The 16,212-nt window shown below is 39.6% G+C and overlaps 2 protein-coding genes and 1 long non-coding RNA gene across 3 annotated transcripts in view; 1 reads left to right on the forward strand and 2 right to left on the reverse strand.

Moving 5' to 3' along the window:
* RABGGTB (Rab geranylgeranyltransferase subunit beta) overlaps nt 1-818 on the reverse strand; it is a 13,444-nt gene extending 12,626 nt beyond the window's left edge. Inside the window, exon 1 of the mRNA XM_026853833.1 lies at nt 708-818. Within this exon, the coding sequence (XP_026709634.1) occupies nt 708-818 (111 nt within the window). The remainder of the gene's footprint in view (nt 1-707) is intronic.
* Nucleotides 819-1,603: 785 nt separating this feature from the next.
* ACADM (acyl-CoA dehydrogenase medium chain) lies at nt 1,604-13,252 on the reverse strand. The gene is made up of 11 exons (XM_026854236.1): nt 13,132-13,252; nt 12,287-12,384; nt 12,111-12,180; nt 9,619-9,719; nt 9,466-9,546; nt 8,529-8,659; nt 7,572-7,680; nt 6,597-6,737; nt 6,426-6,521; nt 5,464-5,712; nt 1,604-1,977 (listed from the first exon to the last, which is right to left on the reverse strand). The coding sequence occupies exons 1-11, from the start codon at nt 13,226-13,228 to the stop codon at nt 1,906-1,908; spliced, it is 1,245 nt and encodes a 414-aa protein (XP_026710037.1). The 5' UTR covers nt 13,229-13,252; the 3' UTR covers nt 1,604-1,905.
* LOC113483022 overlaps nt 6,710-16,212 on the forward strand; it is an 18,705-nt gene continuing 9,202 nt past the window's right edge. The window contains exon 1 of the long non-coding RNA XR_003398944.1: nt 6,710-6,819. This is a non-coding gene — a long non-coding RNA (uncharacterized LOC113483022). The remainder of the gene's footprint in view (nt 6,820-16,212) is intronic.

Here is a 16,212-nt window from a genome sequence, read left to right on the forward strand (position 1 = left end):
GTCGGTCCGAGCCGCGCCTCCCCTCCCCTCGGCCGTGCTGCCGCTCCCGGGCTTGCGTAGCCTCGGAGGCGCTCGGGCTTGCAGCAGGGTTCTCAGCAGGGAGCAGATCCCACGCGGACTCCGGCTGCGCGCTTCCTCGCACCACAGCGGACAGCACAGCGTTTAGAAACAGCTTCTTTCCTGATGTAATCTCAGTTCTGTGAAAAAGCAAATTTAGTCACAGAGTGGATAAGGATGACTGACCCTTTGCTCAGAAAAAAAACCCTTTGCTTCCTAATTAAAACCATCTGGGATGATTATGCTGTTGATTACCTACACGATGCTGGCACATGTTCCCCACAGACTCCTGCCAGGGAGGAGCAACCATTCTGACTCCACAGGAAATATTCTGTATAATGCTGGCTTGCATAGGACAGTCAACTATAAGCTTATTTTTTATGTATGTCAAATACCAAGGATGTTGCATTTTTGGTCTTCCTTCAGGTAAATAAGTGGTGATTTATAGTCATTAAGCACTTTATTTGTGGCCTTCCTGAGAAATAAGCACTGGAAAACTCGTAACAGTAACTGTACCATCCAGCACTAAATTTAGATGATGGATGAAAGAGGCCACAGCAAGGCAAGGGCATTTTGGTAAGAAATTGCAAATGAATTCACAGAATTTTTGAGGTTTGAAGGGCTTCTTGAGATCATTGAGCGCAACCCACTGGCCCAAGCAGTGTCAGCTGCACCCTGGTCAGGTTGTCCTGGACCGTGTCCAGTTGTGTTCCGAGTGTCTCCACAGATGGGACGCCACAACCGCTGCCAGAGTACAACATCCCTCACAATAAAAAGTAGTGTGTTCTTGTGTTCCAGTGGAATTTCATGTGTTTTAATTTGTGCCCATTGCCTCTCGTCCTGAACCTCCCCTGTGCTGCACCCCATTGGGTATTTATGCACATACATGAGACCACCCCTGAGCCTCCTCTCCTCCAGGTGAGAGACATGACAGATGCTCCAGTCCCTTCAGCCTCTCTGTGGCCCTGGGCTGGACTCCCTCCGGTTAAGTCTGTATCTTGTACTGGGGAGCCTAAAGCTGGATGCAGTACTGCAGGTACAGCCTCACCAGCTCAGTGATTTGCCAAAGGAGTCCAGGGACTGTCTTTTGCCAGCACAGCCAAGAAGGGGCTCTCCAAGGTTTAAAAAAAATAAATCTCACAACAATTCCTTCTCAGCTGTTCTTGCTGCAAGCAGTTAATACACTGATGGAAAGGAGTAACCGGTTTAAAGATACTGGATCTGAAATAAACACGATCTCCTAAGTCTTTCTTAAGGAGAAGCTACAGACTCGAAGTGCATCATCCTAATTGAACATTTACTTAAGTGTAACAGTGCAAAAGGGCACATTCTCTCAAGCTGACACTGTTCTGTTGGAGTGTGCAGCCCTCAGAACAGACAGACGTGCAGCCAACAGCAATGCTGAATGGGAAAGGCTGTTCAGCTGCTGGGGCAGCCGCACACTGGGAACTAAAGTACAGCTATTCCCCTATTTCAGACACTGGACAGCTTACCCAAAACACAATAAGTGACGTGACAAGCAAAATGAATAAAAACCAAACACAGCTGTCTTAAAAAAAATTTATTAGAAGGCACCAATGACTCCGAGAACAACATTCTGATCATCTAATTTTGTAGTGAGAAAACATTGCATTGTGAGGTTCTCATTTCTTGCCCGTTTTGTATTGGAACAACCAATCACTTTGGAATTCAGAACGTTTAGAAAATACCAGCTTTGTTAATGTACAGAAAAGATTCTGAATGGCTTTTTTTTCCACCATACCTTTGTAATTCTATTGAGAAATGCAATAAAATCCTCTTCTGTGAGAACAGAGAACACTACAGCAGTGCCACGCTTTATACGTTTCTTTAAGCTTTAAATTTGGCAACATGTTCACGAGCTATGATCATCCTTTGAATCTGAGCAGTTCCCTCGTAAATCTGAAAAGAAGAATTGGAATGATGTTAGCTGTGATTTTTTAACAGATCTACACTTTAAAACCCTTATGGCACTAAGCCAGTGTGGATTAGAAAGAGAGAGAAAACTGAGAAAATTCCAGTGTGACAGAGTAACTACAGTGGGCTAAACTGAATAAATGACATAAAAGATACTGGGAGACAATCTTGTTCTCTCAGGTGCTCTTATCTAAGTTCAGTAAGGTTCAGAAAATAAACAGATATGGTGGGTGAAGAAAGATGAAGAAAATTTATCTGAGTAAGAAAATACATAATTTAGGTTTTACAAAGGAGGATTTGAAGCAACAGGTGGAGGGAGGTGACTTGTGCTGAAAGTGTATTTTCTTTGACTAGCCTTCCAAGGTCATGCCCAATGTTCCCTTTGATCCCTTTCTTTCCATTGCTTCTTGTTAACTAGTACTCTGCCATACAGTTTTGTCTGGTGTTTTGGTTTTTTAATCACTGTGGGAACACAAAGACTGGAGAGGGGGACTTGCAGCTGGGGTGTCAAAACCCACATATACCACGCTAATTGTTGCTTAGCTTTGTGTGCCCGAAGGGTAGAACCTCTGCGTACAGGTAACAGAGGCCTGTGACAGACTGAGAGGCACCGTACCGACCACTCTGGAGCTTCCTGCCCTGCTGTGGGAAAGATCAAAGCACAGTGGAATAGTACACCTGCGAAAATCCCTGACATACACAGGGGAAAGCAGCAGGTTCAAGATCCTTTTCTTCCTTCTATTTCTGGGCAGCAAGGCTCGAGCTCTGCGGCGCCTGCGTGCCTTTGCCCAGGTGCTGCTGTGCAGATCCCCCGACCATGAGGCAACGGAAATAAATTTACTCTTTGCATTTCATCCATAGCTTTGTGGTTGTTGCTGTGTCCTGCCTCTGCCAGCTCAAACAATCATGTATTGCATTTTCTGCTAGAACCAGCCTGCATTATCCCTCTGTTCTGTTTGTTTCCCAACAGCAAAGTCAAAAGACAGACAACAAAGCATCTGTGAATCTCTAACGCCCAAGGAGGCCACACGCCCCACAGCTACACAGCAATGTGAGGTGAGGCCCCGAGGCAACATCATTACAGGGTTTAAGTGTTTCAGCTCCCAGTTCTGCCAGAACTTGGTCTGGCAAATTGCTCAAATTCATGCAAATCCACTTTCTCATTCACTTATAGGAATAATCTTCCCAAGAACCTTACAAAACTTTCTGAAAATAAAGATGCTACAACCTCTGTTCACAATAGGGGTTTTTGTTCAGAAGAAATTGCTCATTCCCAAGGGGAATTCTCAGACTGCTGCTGCTTACCCCATGTCTACCCAGTTCGTAGAGCAGGCAGTGCCTTTTGGAGCAAACTGAAATGGAATTTCTGCTTTATACTTTATATACCAACTACCCACCAATCCCTAGTGAAGTCATAATGGTCCAGGCTCACAGCTGGATCCTTACAAATGCAGGCGTAGGGGGACGCACAGTCCCAGGGACCAGGGAGGCTTGCTCTGAACCCAGCCTGCCCAGACTGCTTCTGGGGTAGCTGTCGGGGCCTCAGCAGCTGTTCCTGCAACCTGCTCCTTTTGCACTGAATTACTTGCTGATAGAGACAGCCACAGAATTCAAGTGTAAAGACATCAAAACTCACAATCTTCTTAAGTAATTACAAAAAAAGGTTCTGGTTTATATCACTGACAATTAAAGAAGGGAAGTTTTCCAAATTTGAGAAAGGAAACTGAGTTAGAGTTTCTACCAGAGTAGCCTAGACTTGTAGCTGAACAAACCTAGCGCAGAGTAAGGATGCGTAAAAATGTTACCAGTGAACACAATATTACAAAACTGTGTAATACTGAAAAAGATCAAATACATGGAAGAAAAGTTTTTGTACATGAAACCTATGGCTAAAAGCATGTATCATCTGGAACCAGGCAGCAATACAGTAATGCACACAAGTGTAAGGTATCAGAGGCATGGACAAAATAATTGTAAAGACAAAAGCCTTTCCTGAATTTTTTTTGGGGTGAAGTGGAACAGAAGGACACAAAAAAATTAATACTAGATCTGATTAATCTGAACAATTGAAAAGTCATCTACTTAGCCATGCATTTGTGATGGAAAAATCTATATAACTGGGATCCTGAAAAATCAACCTCGGCTTTCAAATGAAGTTCTGTTCTAACTCTCACAGCATCTTTCTCTGGAAGAGCATGCAACCTGGCAGGAAAAGAGCCCAGTCATAGTAAAGTCCAATTAATCATTCATTTCCTCACTCACAGAAGTGGAGTTAGTTCTAAAAACCTTTAGATTCCAAAATAGTGGTTCTCTTTCCTTACATAGAGAAAAAAAATAAAAGTCTTGGCTAGTGAGCAGAATAGTTTTCATTTTAAAGTCAGCTGTAAGAGAAATATGAACTACCTAGAATCTTAAGAATGACAGCTGTTATAATAGCTAACTAGCACTACAGGTCATGGTCTGCATGCGTCTCGGTATCATCTATTTTGATCTGTTTTATCTAGTCACTAATAATGTCATAAAATGTCATAATGTCAATAAAGATTACTGGTTTTGCTAAACACATTTAAAATATTCTTGCTGAATAAAGAACTGTAGCATAGTATATGCTAATGGAAGAATTGTGACATGACATGGAGTAATTTCTTGGCAGTAACATCGCAGAAAAAAACCTGGGGATTACAGGTGGCTATGGGCTAAACATAAGTAAATATGAGAGGGTTTTGTGTTAAAAGAAAGGCTAATCATTCCAGACGGTGTCACACTTCCATTAATACAACATATGCAAGATAAATCATTCCATGATACTCAACACTGGTGATATCTCAACCAAAGTATTCTACCCAGCTTATGATAACAAAGTTTCAAAGAGAAGGTTTAGACACAGCAACAAATGAGGAAGTCTGGAAACAGAAAGGAAAAAAAAAAACAAAACACAACAACCAAACCAAAAACCCCACAACATAAAGAAAAAGGTGAAGAAGCTGCTTTAGTGTTCAGGCTGAGAGGAAAGCTGATCTACAGGCAGGCACCAGTCCAGGATACATATGGAAGGTCAGAGATTTCCATCACTGAAGGTTTTTGAGAACAGCATTATATGTAAACTCACAGAATACCAAAGCAAGCACTGGTATTTTGATCGGGTATTTTCTATGGTGTTTTTTTTCTAAGAGTTCAAAAGCTTCAAAATTGAGTCCAAGAACTTCAAAGAGTAACCACATTGGGGGGAAAAAAAAAAGAAAAAACATAATTTACTTCTCTTATGTGGGTTCAGTTGTTGGTCCAGTGCAATGACACTTATATGCAAGAAGCTATCTGATATGCATAACTCTTTCGTTAAACTGAAGGATTATTGCTTTCATTCTAAAAATTTTTTCATACATGTACATTATAATTTGAAATAAGTAGCCATTAGTTTCTTTTATATAAAATGTATCCATTACTATAAAGATCACTCTCTCTTTTACCTACCTGGTAGATTTTAGCATCTCTCATTAGTTTTTCTACAGGATATTCAGTATTAAATCCATTTCCTCCAAAAATCTGTACTGCATCTGTAGCAACTTGGTTTGCAACGTCACCAGCAAATGCCTTTGCAATGGAAGCGTAGTAGGTGTTCCTGCGACCAGCATCGACTTCCCACGCAGCTCTCTGGTAAGCCAACCTCGCCAGTTCCACTTTCATCGCCATTTCAGCAAGCAAGAAAGATACTGCTTGGTGCTGTAAATGATGAAATAAAGGAGGTTAACACTGCCCGCTTAAAATTCTGTGACATCTGAGAAAAATATCATCTTCTTAATACGGTGTTCTCTTCAACAAAGTCTGCAAATTGTGCTAGAGGAGCACTACAGAATATAGATGAGGCTCTTATAATTGTATGTTAAATTAGACTTTAAAGTTTTTAATTCTCAAATCCATTTAGTCACTGGGATTAAATACTGAATTATGCATTTCTTCTTTACTATTTATGAGATTGGTATTTACCTTGCTGTTTATTCATACTTCTTTAAAACTGGTAAGCAGTGTGATTAGCAATGTATTCTATTCCTGTTAGTGCTGTGTGTCTTGTTCCACATACCTCAGAGGTTTTTTCCTTTCCTGAAAATCCCTGTTTAGTAGCACTGAAGAACTTAAGTATGTCCTGATAGCACATGGGTTCCCAGTTTCTGGGCAGAGTTTACTTTCTGCTTTTACTATTATCACCAGTGATAAACTACAGAAAAATACCTGAAGTTACCACACAGATAAGTTTACTCAAATGGTGCTGACCTACCTACTTGGAAACCCCAAAATGGCAGAGTTATAATATAAAAATTAAGGAACTAAAAAAAATCAAGAAGTAACCTTGAAAAATCAGTAGTAGTACATCTGGTGTGAAAACATGTCTTTTATTTATAGTCTCTCTCTCTACCCCCCCAACCCCCCCCACTTACTTCAACAATTGCTTTCCCAAAGGTTTTTCTCTCCAAGGCATATCTAGTGGCTTCATCAAGTGCTCTTTTTGCTAATCCAACAGCACCAGCTGCTACCTGAATTGAATACAGCACAGGATAAAAGATCAGAAATTCCTGCTATATTTTATAAATTTTATTTCTGATACTTACAGGTGGTCTGGTCTTATCAAAAGCTCCCATTGCGATTTTAAAGCCAGCTCCCTCAGCTATTAATACATTTTCTTTCGGAACTCTCACATCTTCAAAGACAATACCTCTTGTATCTGAGCAGCGTTGACCCATATTCATTTCCTGAAACAGAAAATTTACAGAGGTGTGAGTAAATTGGGTTATTCAAAGGTACAATACGTTTTCATTCTTTAGTTTACTCTAAGTATGATATTTTTCCCCCAAAACACTTTATCTAAAAATTACCACATAGCAATAAATACTAGTTTTGCACTCGCAGACCAGCATGCCCTTATTTGTCTAAGATGGGCAGTTTACCTTCTCCTTATGTGAAATCAGTTCTGTAGCTGTAATCAGTCTTGTCAACTCTATCCTTTGAGATGGGAGTGGAAAAAGTAAAGAATCTAATATGCAGGCAGTACAGGTGTACTGCAAGTAAATAAATAAATGAGCTTTTCAAGTTTTCAGATTCCTTTCCAAATGTTCAAGATCCGGTTTTGCATACTACTAAAAATAGTACTTTTAAAAAAATTATTTTTAGAGAGAAGTAGCAGCAGTGTCTCCATGGCCTTGTCCTCGACCAGCAGGAGCTACAATTAAAGCTCACTCCGTGTGTATTTGTGGTTAAGTTGTCCAAGTTGCTTCTTACCCTTCCACGGCACACTACTTCTCATTTATTGGCACTTGTCAATAAAATAGTTCTCAAAGATTCTTTTGCAGCTGTTCAAAGTCAACTTACTTTACACCATTCTGAATAATTTCTTACTGAATTAATATCATCACAATTAAGTATGTCTTATGAATAGTTTCTGTATGTTGTGAAAATGAAAAGATCATTGTACATGAGCTATGAAAATGTTGAGTTGCATAACAGTCTTTCTCCTTTAACGGTAATTTGTTGCATTACTGGTTTAGAACTGAACAGCAGTTTCTGACTTGTCAAGGGATAGTCTTCACCTTTCTCCCAATCTGGATTCCAGGGCTATCTGCTTCCACAATGAATCCAGTAAAGGCTTTGCCTGCAGGGGCTTTTGGATCTGGATCGGAACGAGCCAGCAAGAAATACCTAGTGTAAAACAAAGAAGGATGCCGTTTATCCTCACAATTAACAACCAGATACTTTTTTAGCTAACATTTTAGATGTTTTTATGTGCATTTCTGCCACATAATAAATTTTATCTGTTAGGTAACAACCTTTTTTTTTTGCCCCTCACAAAAATAAACTGAGAAGGTGTGAGAGAGGTTCCAAATATTCAAGATTTCATATAATTTATTAATTTATCCAAGAAAATCAGCTTTTGGATAAATGTATAAAGTTTTTCCACTTGAATTAAGAAGTTGTGTGTTGCAAATCAGTGTGATTACATTTGCAAGATGTAAAACACAATGAAAGAGGTATATATTGTAAAGCATGCTCCACAAGGCACCACAGCATTATCTGGATTCTTTGATAGCTAGAAGAAAGCAATCAACAGTGTTTCTAGCTTTACTAGAAGTAAGAGGTGCTGCTACTACAATCAGAAGCAACTGATCTTAATCATTCCAACTACAAAGCAAGGTAGCCAGTAATGTGAGCCTCCCGAGTGCTTTGCAAGTGACATCATACTGCTGCTGTCCTGCCCTGAAGAAAAAGCAGAATTAATTTCGTTTGATAGCAGCAAGATTCAAGAGGTCTTCAGCGGGGATTTGTCAAGTCACTGCTCATTTTCCTTTTTAGGCTTTGCACAGCACTGACACTGCATTCTTACATCTGTCCTGATAAACTGGTCAGAGATTAAAGTGTAGTGTGTTGAAACATGATGAACCTTTACATTTATAACAGATCTTTAAAGACTTTGACTTGGGATGGGGGACAGGGAAGCCACTATATAACATAACAACAGAGAGTATAACATGAGTTAACAGGTAACACACCAGTTTGCTTTCCCACCGTTTGTGATCCACATCTTCTGACCATTAATAACATATTCATCTCCTTTCTTCTCAGCCTTCGTTTTTATACCAGCCACATCAGAGCCTGCTCCAGGCTCTGTTACACAGTAAGCCTAAAAGAAATAAAATGCAAAATCTTGAGGAATAAAAGTTCAATTTCTAGGCAACCACAAATTATTGCAGACTAAGCGCATCAAAATGATCTGTAAAAGGAACTGAATGGTAAAACCCCAAAACATTAAATAAAAAAACCCCAGAACAACCCAACCCAAAAACCTGGACACCAGCTGACTGAGCAAGAATCCACACATATATAAGTGAATTTTCTATATAAATCCTTAACACAATATAAAATTGTCTTTTAATCAAAGAGAACCATTCTGTAACCCTTAAGTCATTACCTTCCTCAGGCTTCACAAACTCTGATGTGAAACCTGAGGATCTTTTAAGTCAGAAATAAAAACACTGAGTAACATTTTCTTTACTGGGTCCTTCATTTTATGAGGCTTAGTGGTTCAGATTTTAATGCACTGCATACGAATCTTCTTTCTATGTAACAAGTACTGCTTATATAATATTTAACATCAAAAATATAATTTAATTCCCATCCAAGTTTCTCCTTGCAAACCTTGTATTTTTATTAAATGCCTACACCCCCTCTTGAAAGGAAAATAAAAGGTATTATTTTTTGATAAGTGACTTGGGATGGGGATGATTTTGCAAGTAATATCTCTTATTTGCTTACTGGATGTATCTCATTAGCTATTCCCCGACTTTCAGTAAAAGCCACTGTTTTATTTACAAACCAAAATGTGCTAAGTTTGGAGTACATGTCAGTGTTTTCGGGGTGGGGGGGAAATGTGAAGAAAAGAGTATGACTATGGTTAAGAACATTCTAGAGCGTAGGAGTTACACTTACACACATCATTGGTTCCTCTGTCATTCTTCCTAAGTACTTTTTCTGCTGCTGCTCATTTCCCGCAATGATTACTGGCATTTGCTGAAAGAAAATATTTAGATCTTTTAAATTGCACATATTTGAGTTTAAGGGACATAAGAAAAGACAACTTACCCCTAGGGAATTTGCTTCGATGGCGGTCTGAACCCCTGTACAACCATAAGCTAACTCTTCCGTGATCAGGCACGCTTCGAGACTGCCCAGGCCAAGACCACCTGCAGTTGAAATATTTCACTTACTAAAATGGCTTTAAATTGTAACGTATTAGTGATTTACACAAATTAACAAGAACGTATGCCCCCACATACCTTTGATTGTGTACCGTGTTTGATTATATATTCCCAGGCAAGCTTTTTAAATAAAGTTTTGTCAGAAGAGTAACAGGAGATTTGAAAATTACTATCGCAGTTCCAGGGTTATTGTGTGATTCACATGGCACAAACTGCACAAAGTGGCAAGAATGTACCACTCTAATTTTTCTACTACTATACTTGAGAATTAAGAGTTCTTAGGAAGCAGAGAAAGGGCTCCTGAGCTACCACAGCACTTAGGGGAAAAATATGTCTGTATTAGTCAGACAACCACCTCGGCAATCTGTTTCTCAGAAAGGCCAAGACTTTGTGAAGTACATATAAACACAATGACAATACAACTATACTTCCTCAAAAATATTATTCCAAGCCTTCAGGTGGCTTCCTCAGCCAAAGAGATACCTCTCTCTGGTATCTTCGTTATGCTAACCCTTGACAGGTATTACTAATGTGAATTTGCCTAGTCTCCTTTTTGAATTTATGCAAAAGTTTAGCATCAATATCATCCAGGGGCAATGAGTTTCACAAATTAACTACACACTGCATGTAGAAACATCTCCTTTCATTATTCTGAACCTGCCATCTGCTGACTTAATTTGACGCCTTCTAGTTGTATTGAAAGGGACAGTGAACTATCAATCTCTTTTCACACTCTCCATGACACCAACGTTTTAGTCATTTCTCATACAGAAGCTACATCTCACAGAGAAGATACATCCTTTATAATCTCTGTCATCCTTTTAGGAACCTCTTCCGTTTCCACAACACTCTTCTGAGATAGAAGGAGCTGAGTATACAATGAATTAAAGAGGCAAGTGCAATTTGGACTCAGGCAGCACCATAATTATGCCTTCTGCTTTTTTCTTCATTCCCTTAAAGGTCCCTGCTGACCTTAAATTTTATGATTTTGATCACTCCTGAGTGTTATGCTGACATTCACAGAGCTATATATTATAAACCCAAAATAGCTTTTTTGAGAGGCAGTAACTAGTTCAGAAAATACCATTTCTCTGTGAAGTTTGGATTGCTTTTTTCCCTTCATGTGTGCATCACTTTTCCGTTTTTGAATTGCATTTGCCATTTTGACAGTCACTCAGTTTCATGACCTTCTCTCCTTCAGCTCTTTGTACCAGCCACATCTTCTCTGCACCGAATAACTTAGTATTATCAGTAAACTCTATCACCTCAGTATTGACCCCCTTTTCCAGTTTATTTATAGATATTCCAAACAGCACAAGACCCAGCAAGGCTGTGCTGCTAATTTTTCCACTATGAAACCTCATTATTTTTAAAATTCATTTTGGATGTTCAAGCACTGTCTATCAACCAGGCATCCCTTATTCACACACTTATTAGCTATTTCAGAGAACTCCAATGATTTTATGAGGCATGGCTTCCTTTCACAAAAACCCTTCTCTAGCACATCATGTTGATCTGTGTCTTCTATTTCCATACTTCATCCTAATTGCTCTTAATTTACATGCTCTATCAGATTTACTAGCATGTATTTTCCCAGATCTCCCTTAAAGACTTTTCAGAGCAATGGTGACCAATTTGCAACTTGTAATTTTTTATTTAATGATCAAGCGATTATACACTGCAGTAGTTCAGTTATTTCAGACTTTAGTATTTGTAGAATTTGTGGCTGAGTAAGTCTAGCCCTCACAATTGCTCCTTTGGTCTCTTTGTTCTTTAACCTCGTATATCAAATTTTTGATACAAGATATACCTTCTGATTAGTCAGACAGTCAAAAAACTGTCTGCTATGGATACTTCCCTAACTTCTTTTTCAGGTAATAGAAATGAAAAACAAAACAAAACAACAACAACAACAACAACAAAACACCAACAAAAAAAAAACACTATATTTTTTCCATGGTAACTCATACGCCTAAACACTGCCAAAGCACTGCTGTACTGCACCTACTCTAAACTGAAAAACTGTCCTTCTGGAATAAACTCTTAAATTGCTCCAGCCGGTGTCGGAGACCGGAACAAAACATGACCTTCTAATTTCTCTGCCTAATCAGCCGACACACCAGGGGAACATTAGGCAGTTGTAATCACGGCAGGAAAATCTGGACATAAATTACTAAATCATAATCTGTCTAATTTGTCTCCTGATTACACCCACACCTAGTAACACTTGTACGTATCAACCTGCCTACTGATTAAATTTAGATTATTCAAGTATGCAACTGTTTATTTTATACAGAATCCATAATTACACATATAAATCTCATCTAATGTCTCTTCTTTGTTTCATTTTACAGGCTAAAAATAATGTTTACTCACCACAGCTTTCTGGTATGTGTGAATTCATAAGACCAAGTTCCCAAGCCCGTTTTATAAGTGGAAAAGGATACTGAAATACACAAGGAAAAATAATCTTCTGATTTATCACAACATTTTAAATTTTATGCAGGTTAACATAAAAGTCTATTTTTTTGCTCACATTATGGTAGATTTACCTCTCCAGTTTTGTCATATTGTGCAGCAACGGGAACAATTTCCTCCACAGCAAATTTACGAGCAGTAGCTTGAAATTCTTTCTGTTCATCAGTAAGTTCTATTTAAAGAAAAAAAAAAAAAAAAAAGAGGTCACAAATTCTCTGCTACCTTTAATTTTGCCAGATGTCAGACTATGAGAAAAGAGAAAACAAGAGTGTCCTTCCAGGCCAACCCAAAAAAAGCCTCCTGGGAAGAAACCTCCACTGATCTTGCATCGACATCTACAATGCAGGGACTTACTTCTGATTCAATTATCCACAAAATATTGAAAATGGAGAGGACTGTGTCATAGAATGCATTACCAAAAGAAACAAGAAGAATGCTATGCTATTAAATGGAGTAAGCGAAGGAGGTAGATGTCATCTAAGATCCCAGCTATTCAGTTTCAAACATCTAGCTGCTGACCGACTATATCTGCTTTATGTATATAGCATGCCAAGATGAGGATGAAATTCTTTGTAACATTTCTTTATAACCAAGTTCAACTATGATTACATTGAATTATTTTAACATAATGAACAGCAATGTGAGATAATTATTTAGAGCTAAGACACTTTGGCATTAAAAAAGCTTGACAGACATGAGTTTAAAAAGAAGAAAATCTTATACACACTACACACATACCTGACTGGCCTGAGCTGAGAAAGAAAGCAATTTTGCTTTTCAGGTTTTTTTTTTTAAAGAGTAGAAATCTATTTAGATTAAACATATTAATTTTAAATTCGTGAACTGCAATAAAGGATTTTTTTAAACTCTGCAATTTGTCCTTCATTGCTGTATTTCTCCCCAAAACTGTAATACCTACCAAAGCTGAATCCAGCTCCAGGTTTGCCTACATGTAAGTTTTGAGCAGGTTTACTAGAATGTGACCTCCATCCATGCCCTGCAATGACTGGAAGCATTTGCTAAAGAGAAAAAGAACATGAGGTGTAAGATCTTGACAGCTCAAGTCTCTTAAAGCTACTATCCTGACTGCAGCACAACTTAAATGTACAACTCCTCTTTAGAAACAATATCACATCAAGTACAATACAATTACTGCAGGGATAAAAGGATTCTTTGGTACCTGAAGTTTTGTTCCTGTGGCAGTCAGTGTTCAGATGAACTGACAGCTATACCAGGAATCCCAGGCTTCAACAGCACTGAGCACGAGTGAACTGCCATATCCACTTTTAAGTATTGCGCATTTGATTACTTAAAAATAATTAAGCGTAATTAAAATCTATGTTCACAGAGACATAGCAATATATACTTCTTTCATTCATACACACAGTCACCACACCTGATTTTCTCACCCACTAGTAAATACTCTAGCCAATGTTTACCCACATACTGATTTAGCAAGACTTTAAAACCAACCTACCTATTAAGCAATGTCTATCAGAATATTTTGATAACATCCCAGACTCATGTCTGCTTTCCTTTAATAAGCTGGTGCCATGGACACTTGGAATATAATAACAGTCATCACTAAATAGGACAGAACTCAGCAGACTATCTGAAGTTTATTTTTCCTAATACTTATCACTAATTTATTCTTTTCCATTATAAGTGCTTTCTTTGCTTTTTTAAGTTTAGTGCCTGCAAAACAAGCTATTTTCAGAATGCCTAAATACTGTGCAAAAACATGTCTGAATTTGATATTAAAAGGTTTCTTTACTCTCATCTTCAATAGTCATGAATCTTTGAAATGTTTGGAAGAAGTGAAAAATATTTAATTGGATAAATTTCTAGAAAGACTCAAATCAGTACTGTGCAGAAACAAATTAGCCTAAACACTGAGAAAAAGCTTGTTCTTAATTTTCTTATGTGAAAATGTCAAAAGAAAAAAAAAAGTGCTATCAGACCAGACACTTCTTTCGTAACATTAAAAAAACTGAATGAATCATAATAGTGCAAAACTACCACAGAAATTTTACTGAAAACCCTAGAAGACAAGGACATTACGGAAAATTACATTGCTAGGAAGCCAACAAGTAGCTTCAAAATAAAGCTGTCGTAGTTAACTGTACTCTTAAAAATACGAATGCTATGCAGAGATGGTTAAAGTCACACCACGGGAAGCCTGAAGAACACAGGCAGTAATAAGTATCTGTGGAAAAAGTATTTCCAGAGGGTATTGAAAACACGTAGAGAGTTGAAAGGTAAAGAAATGCAGAAAGACCACTGCTAGGCATAGAAGAGAGGGAGGCTATGACATGATTGAATACTGAACTGTTAAGTCAGTTTATTAATAGTTCAGGATTGTGCTCTCCAGCGGGCAATATATAACTCCAGTTTTCACAAGCCACAGACGTTGCAAAATGTCATCTTGCTAAGTTCCATGTTACTGCTGCCACTCTTATACAGAAAAATAAAACAAACAGTATCAACAAACATCTAGAAAGACCCCGATCCTTCAGAACATTTTATACATTATTTCATCTGGAAAAAGACAAAATGAGGTTGAGAAAAAGCCAGATTATTGTAATTTTTTTTTAAAAGAGCAGCCTTTGATAGACTCATACGTAGCTTTGCCACCAAAAAGTTTTGCCAACACCAGAAAATGTACTGAATTCAAACTAATGCCAAGAGTGATACCCCATATGAAAGAAGCTGTTCAACTTATACTAGAGGACTGAGGCCTACTGTGGGTTTTGTACCAGAGCAGTATGCAAGGTCAACACTGAAGGTTACTCTGGAAAAACTCAACCCCCCCAAATGGAAATACGAATGAGACAGATGGGATTCATACCTGGAAGCTGCATGAATGATCAAGTGACAAAGGATCATGAGTTGCTACATGTAAGAATTTAGATGACCACCTGTCTACTCTGTCAACTCTTCTACAGTCTTGAAGAGCAGTCACCAGGGACAAGCCACCACTAGTGATGCTCAGATGCAATTCCTACTGCATTTTCTTGCACTACTGCATAAGCTCTGTCACTATCAGAAATACGATCACTAAAGTGGCAACACTGGAATAACCTGCTGTCAGAAAAAGGGCATAAGAATACACATGGGAGTGATGCAATCTTTACTACCTTTATGCCAGAACAACAGAACTTGTTCAAAAAGCTGCACATCCCGGAAGACAGGGCAACAGTGAGCTGGGGTCACTAACCCTGGCTGTCCCTCAGGGCACAGGACAAAAATGAAGAGTTGTCCAGAGCAGTTTGTGCTGGGGAGCGTGTCAGGAGGCCGAACCCGAAATACCAGCGCCCTATGGTCGGCGTTAGCTACCGCTGGGCTTCCCCCCCTAGAGCATTTCTGTGGGTCTAGAGAACAGGCGGCTGGGGACGGCTTCCCCCGGCGACACGGCAAGGCCCCGGGCAGCCACTCCGGGGCAAAGAGCCCGGCTGCCGGGGTGCCCCGAGCAAGGGCCCCTCGGGTGATTCGGCCTCACGAATGACTCCAGACGGAGCCCAGAAAAGGGCCCGTGTGAATGCAAAGCGAGGGACTACTCGAGTCTGAGTAATTCTTACTTTCTAGTTTTAAGGTAGGAGGTTACTGGTGGTTCAGTATAGCAGAACGTTAGTACTTCAGAAAAACAACTACTACACGTCGCACATTTTTAGAAGTTAGCACGAGCAGCACAGCTAGGGATGTCTCAACAATGCCCTGTGTAAAACATCCCGTGTCCCGGAGCCATCCCCCCGCTCCCGCGGCGAGCGGCAGGCGCCAGGCACACGCAGGGCTCTCCACGGCCGCCCCAGCCCGACCTTCGGCACAGGAAGAGCCCCAGGGCTGCGCAAGAGCTCCGCTGAACAACAACAGCTTGCGACACCCGTTCACACCGCCAGGATTAAGGCCATAAATTCGCGGACTGTAACGCGCAGGCAGCGAGCGGATTTCGGCCCCGCGCGGCTCTGCCCCCCGCGGCCCTCCCGCTGCCGGGGCCTGGAGC

This window comes from Athene cunicularia (genome assembly GCF_003259725.1).
Source record: "Athene cunicularia isolate RWA chromosome 8 unlocalized genomic scaffold, athCun1 chr8_part1, whole genome shotgun sequence".
NCBI classification, from domain to species: Eukaryota; Metazoa; Chordata; class Aves; order Strigiformes; family Strigidae; genus Athene; species Athene cunicularia.

Coding starts and splice junctions, on each gene's coding strand:
- ACADM (XM_026854236.1), bottom strand. CDS start 13,228: ATGCTTCCAGTCATTGCAGGGCATGGATGGAGGTCACATTCTAGTAAA. Junction 8,660..9,465: donor CAGAGGAACCAATGATGTGT/GTAAGTGTAACT, acceptor TATTTCTTTTAG/GCTTACTGTGTAACAGAGCC. Junction 5,713..6,425: donor TTGGGAAAGCAATTGTTGAA/GTAAGTGGGGGG, acceptor CATCATTTACAG/CACCAAGCAGTATCTTTCTT.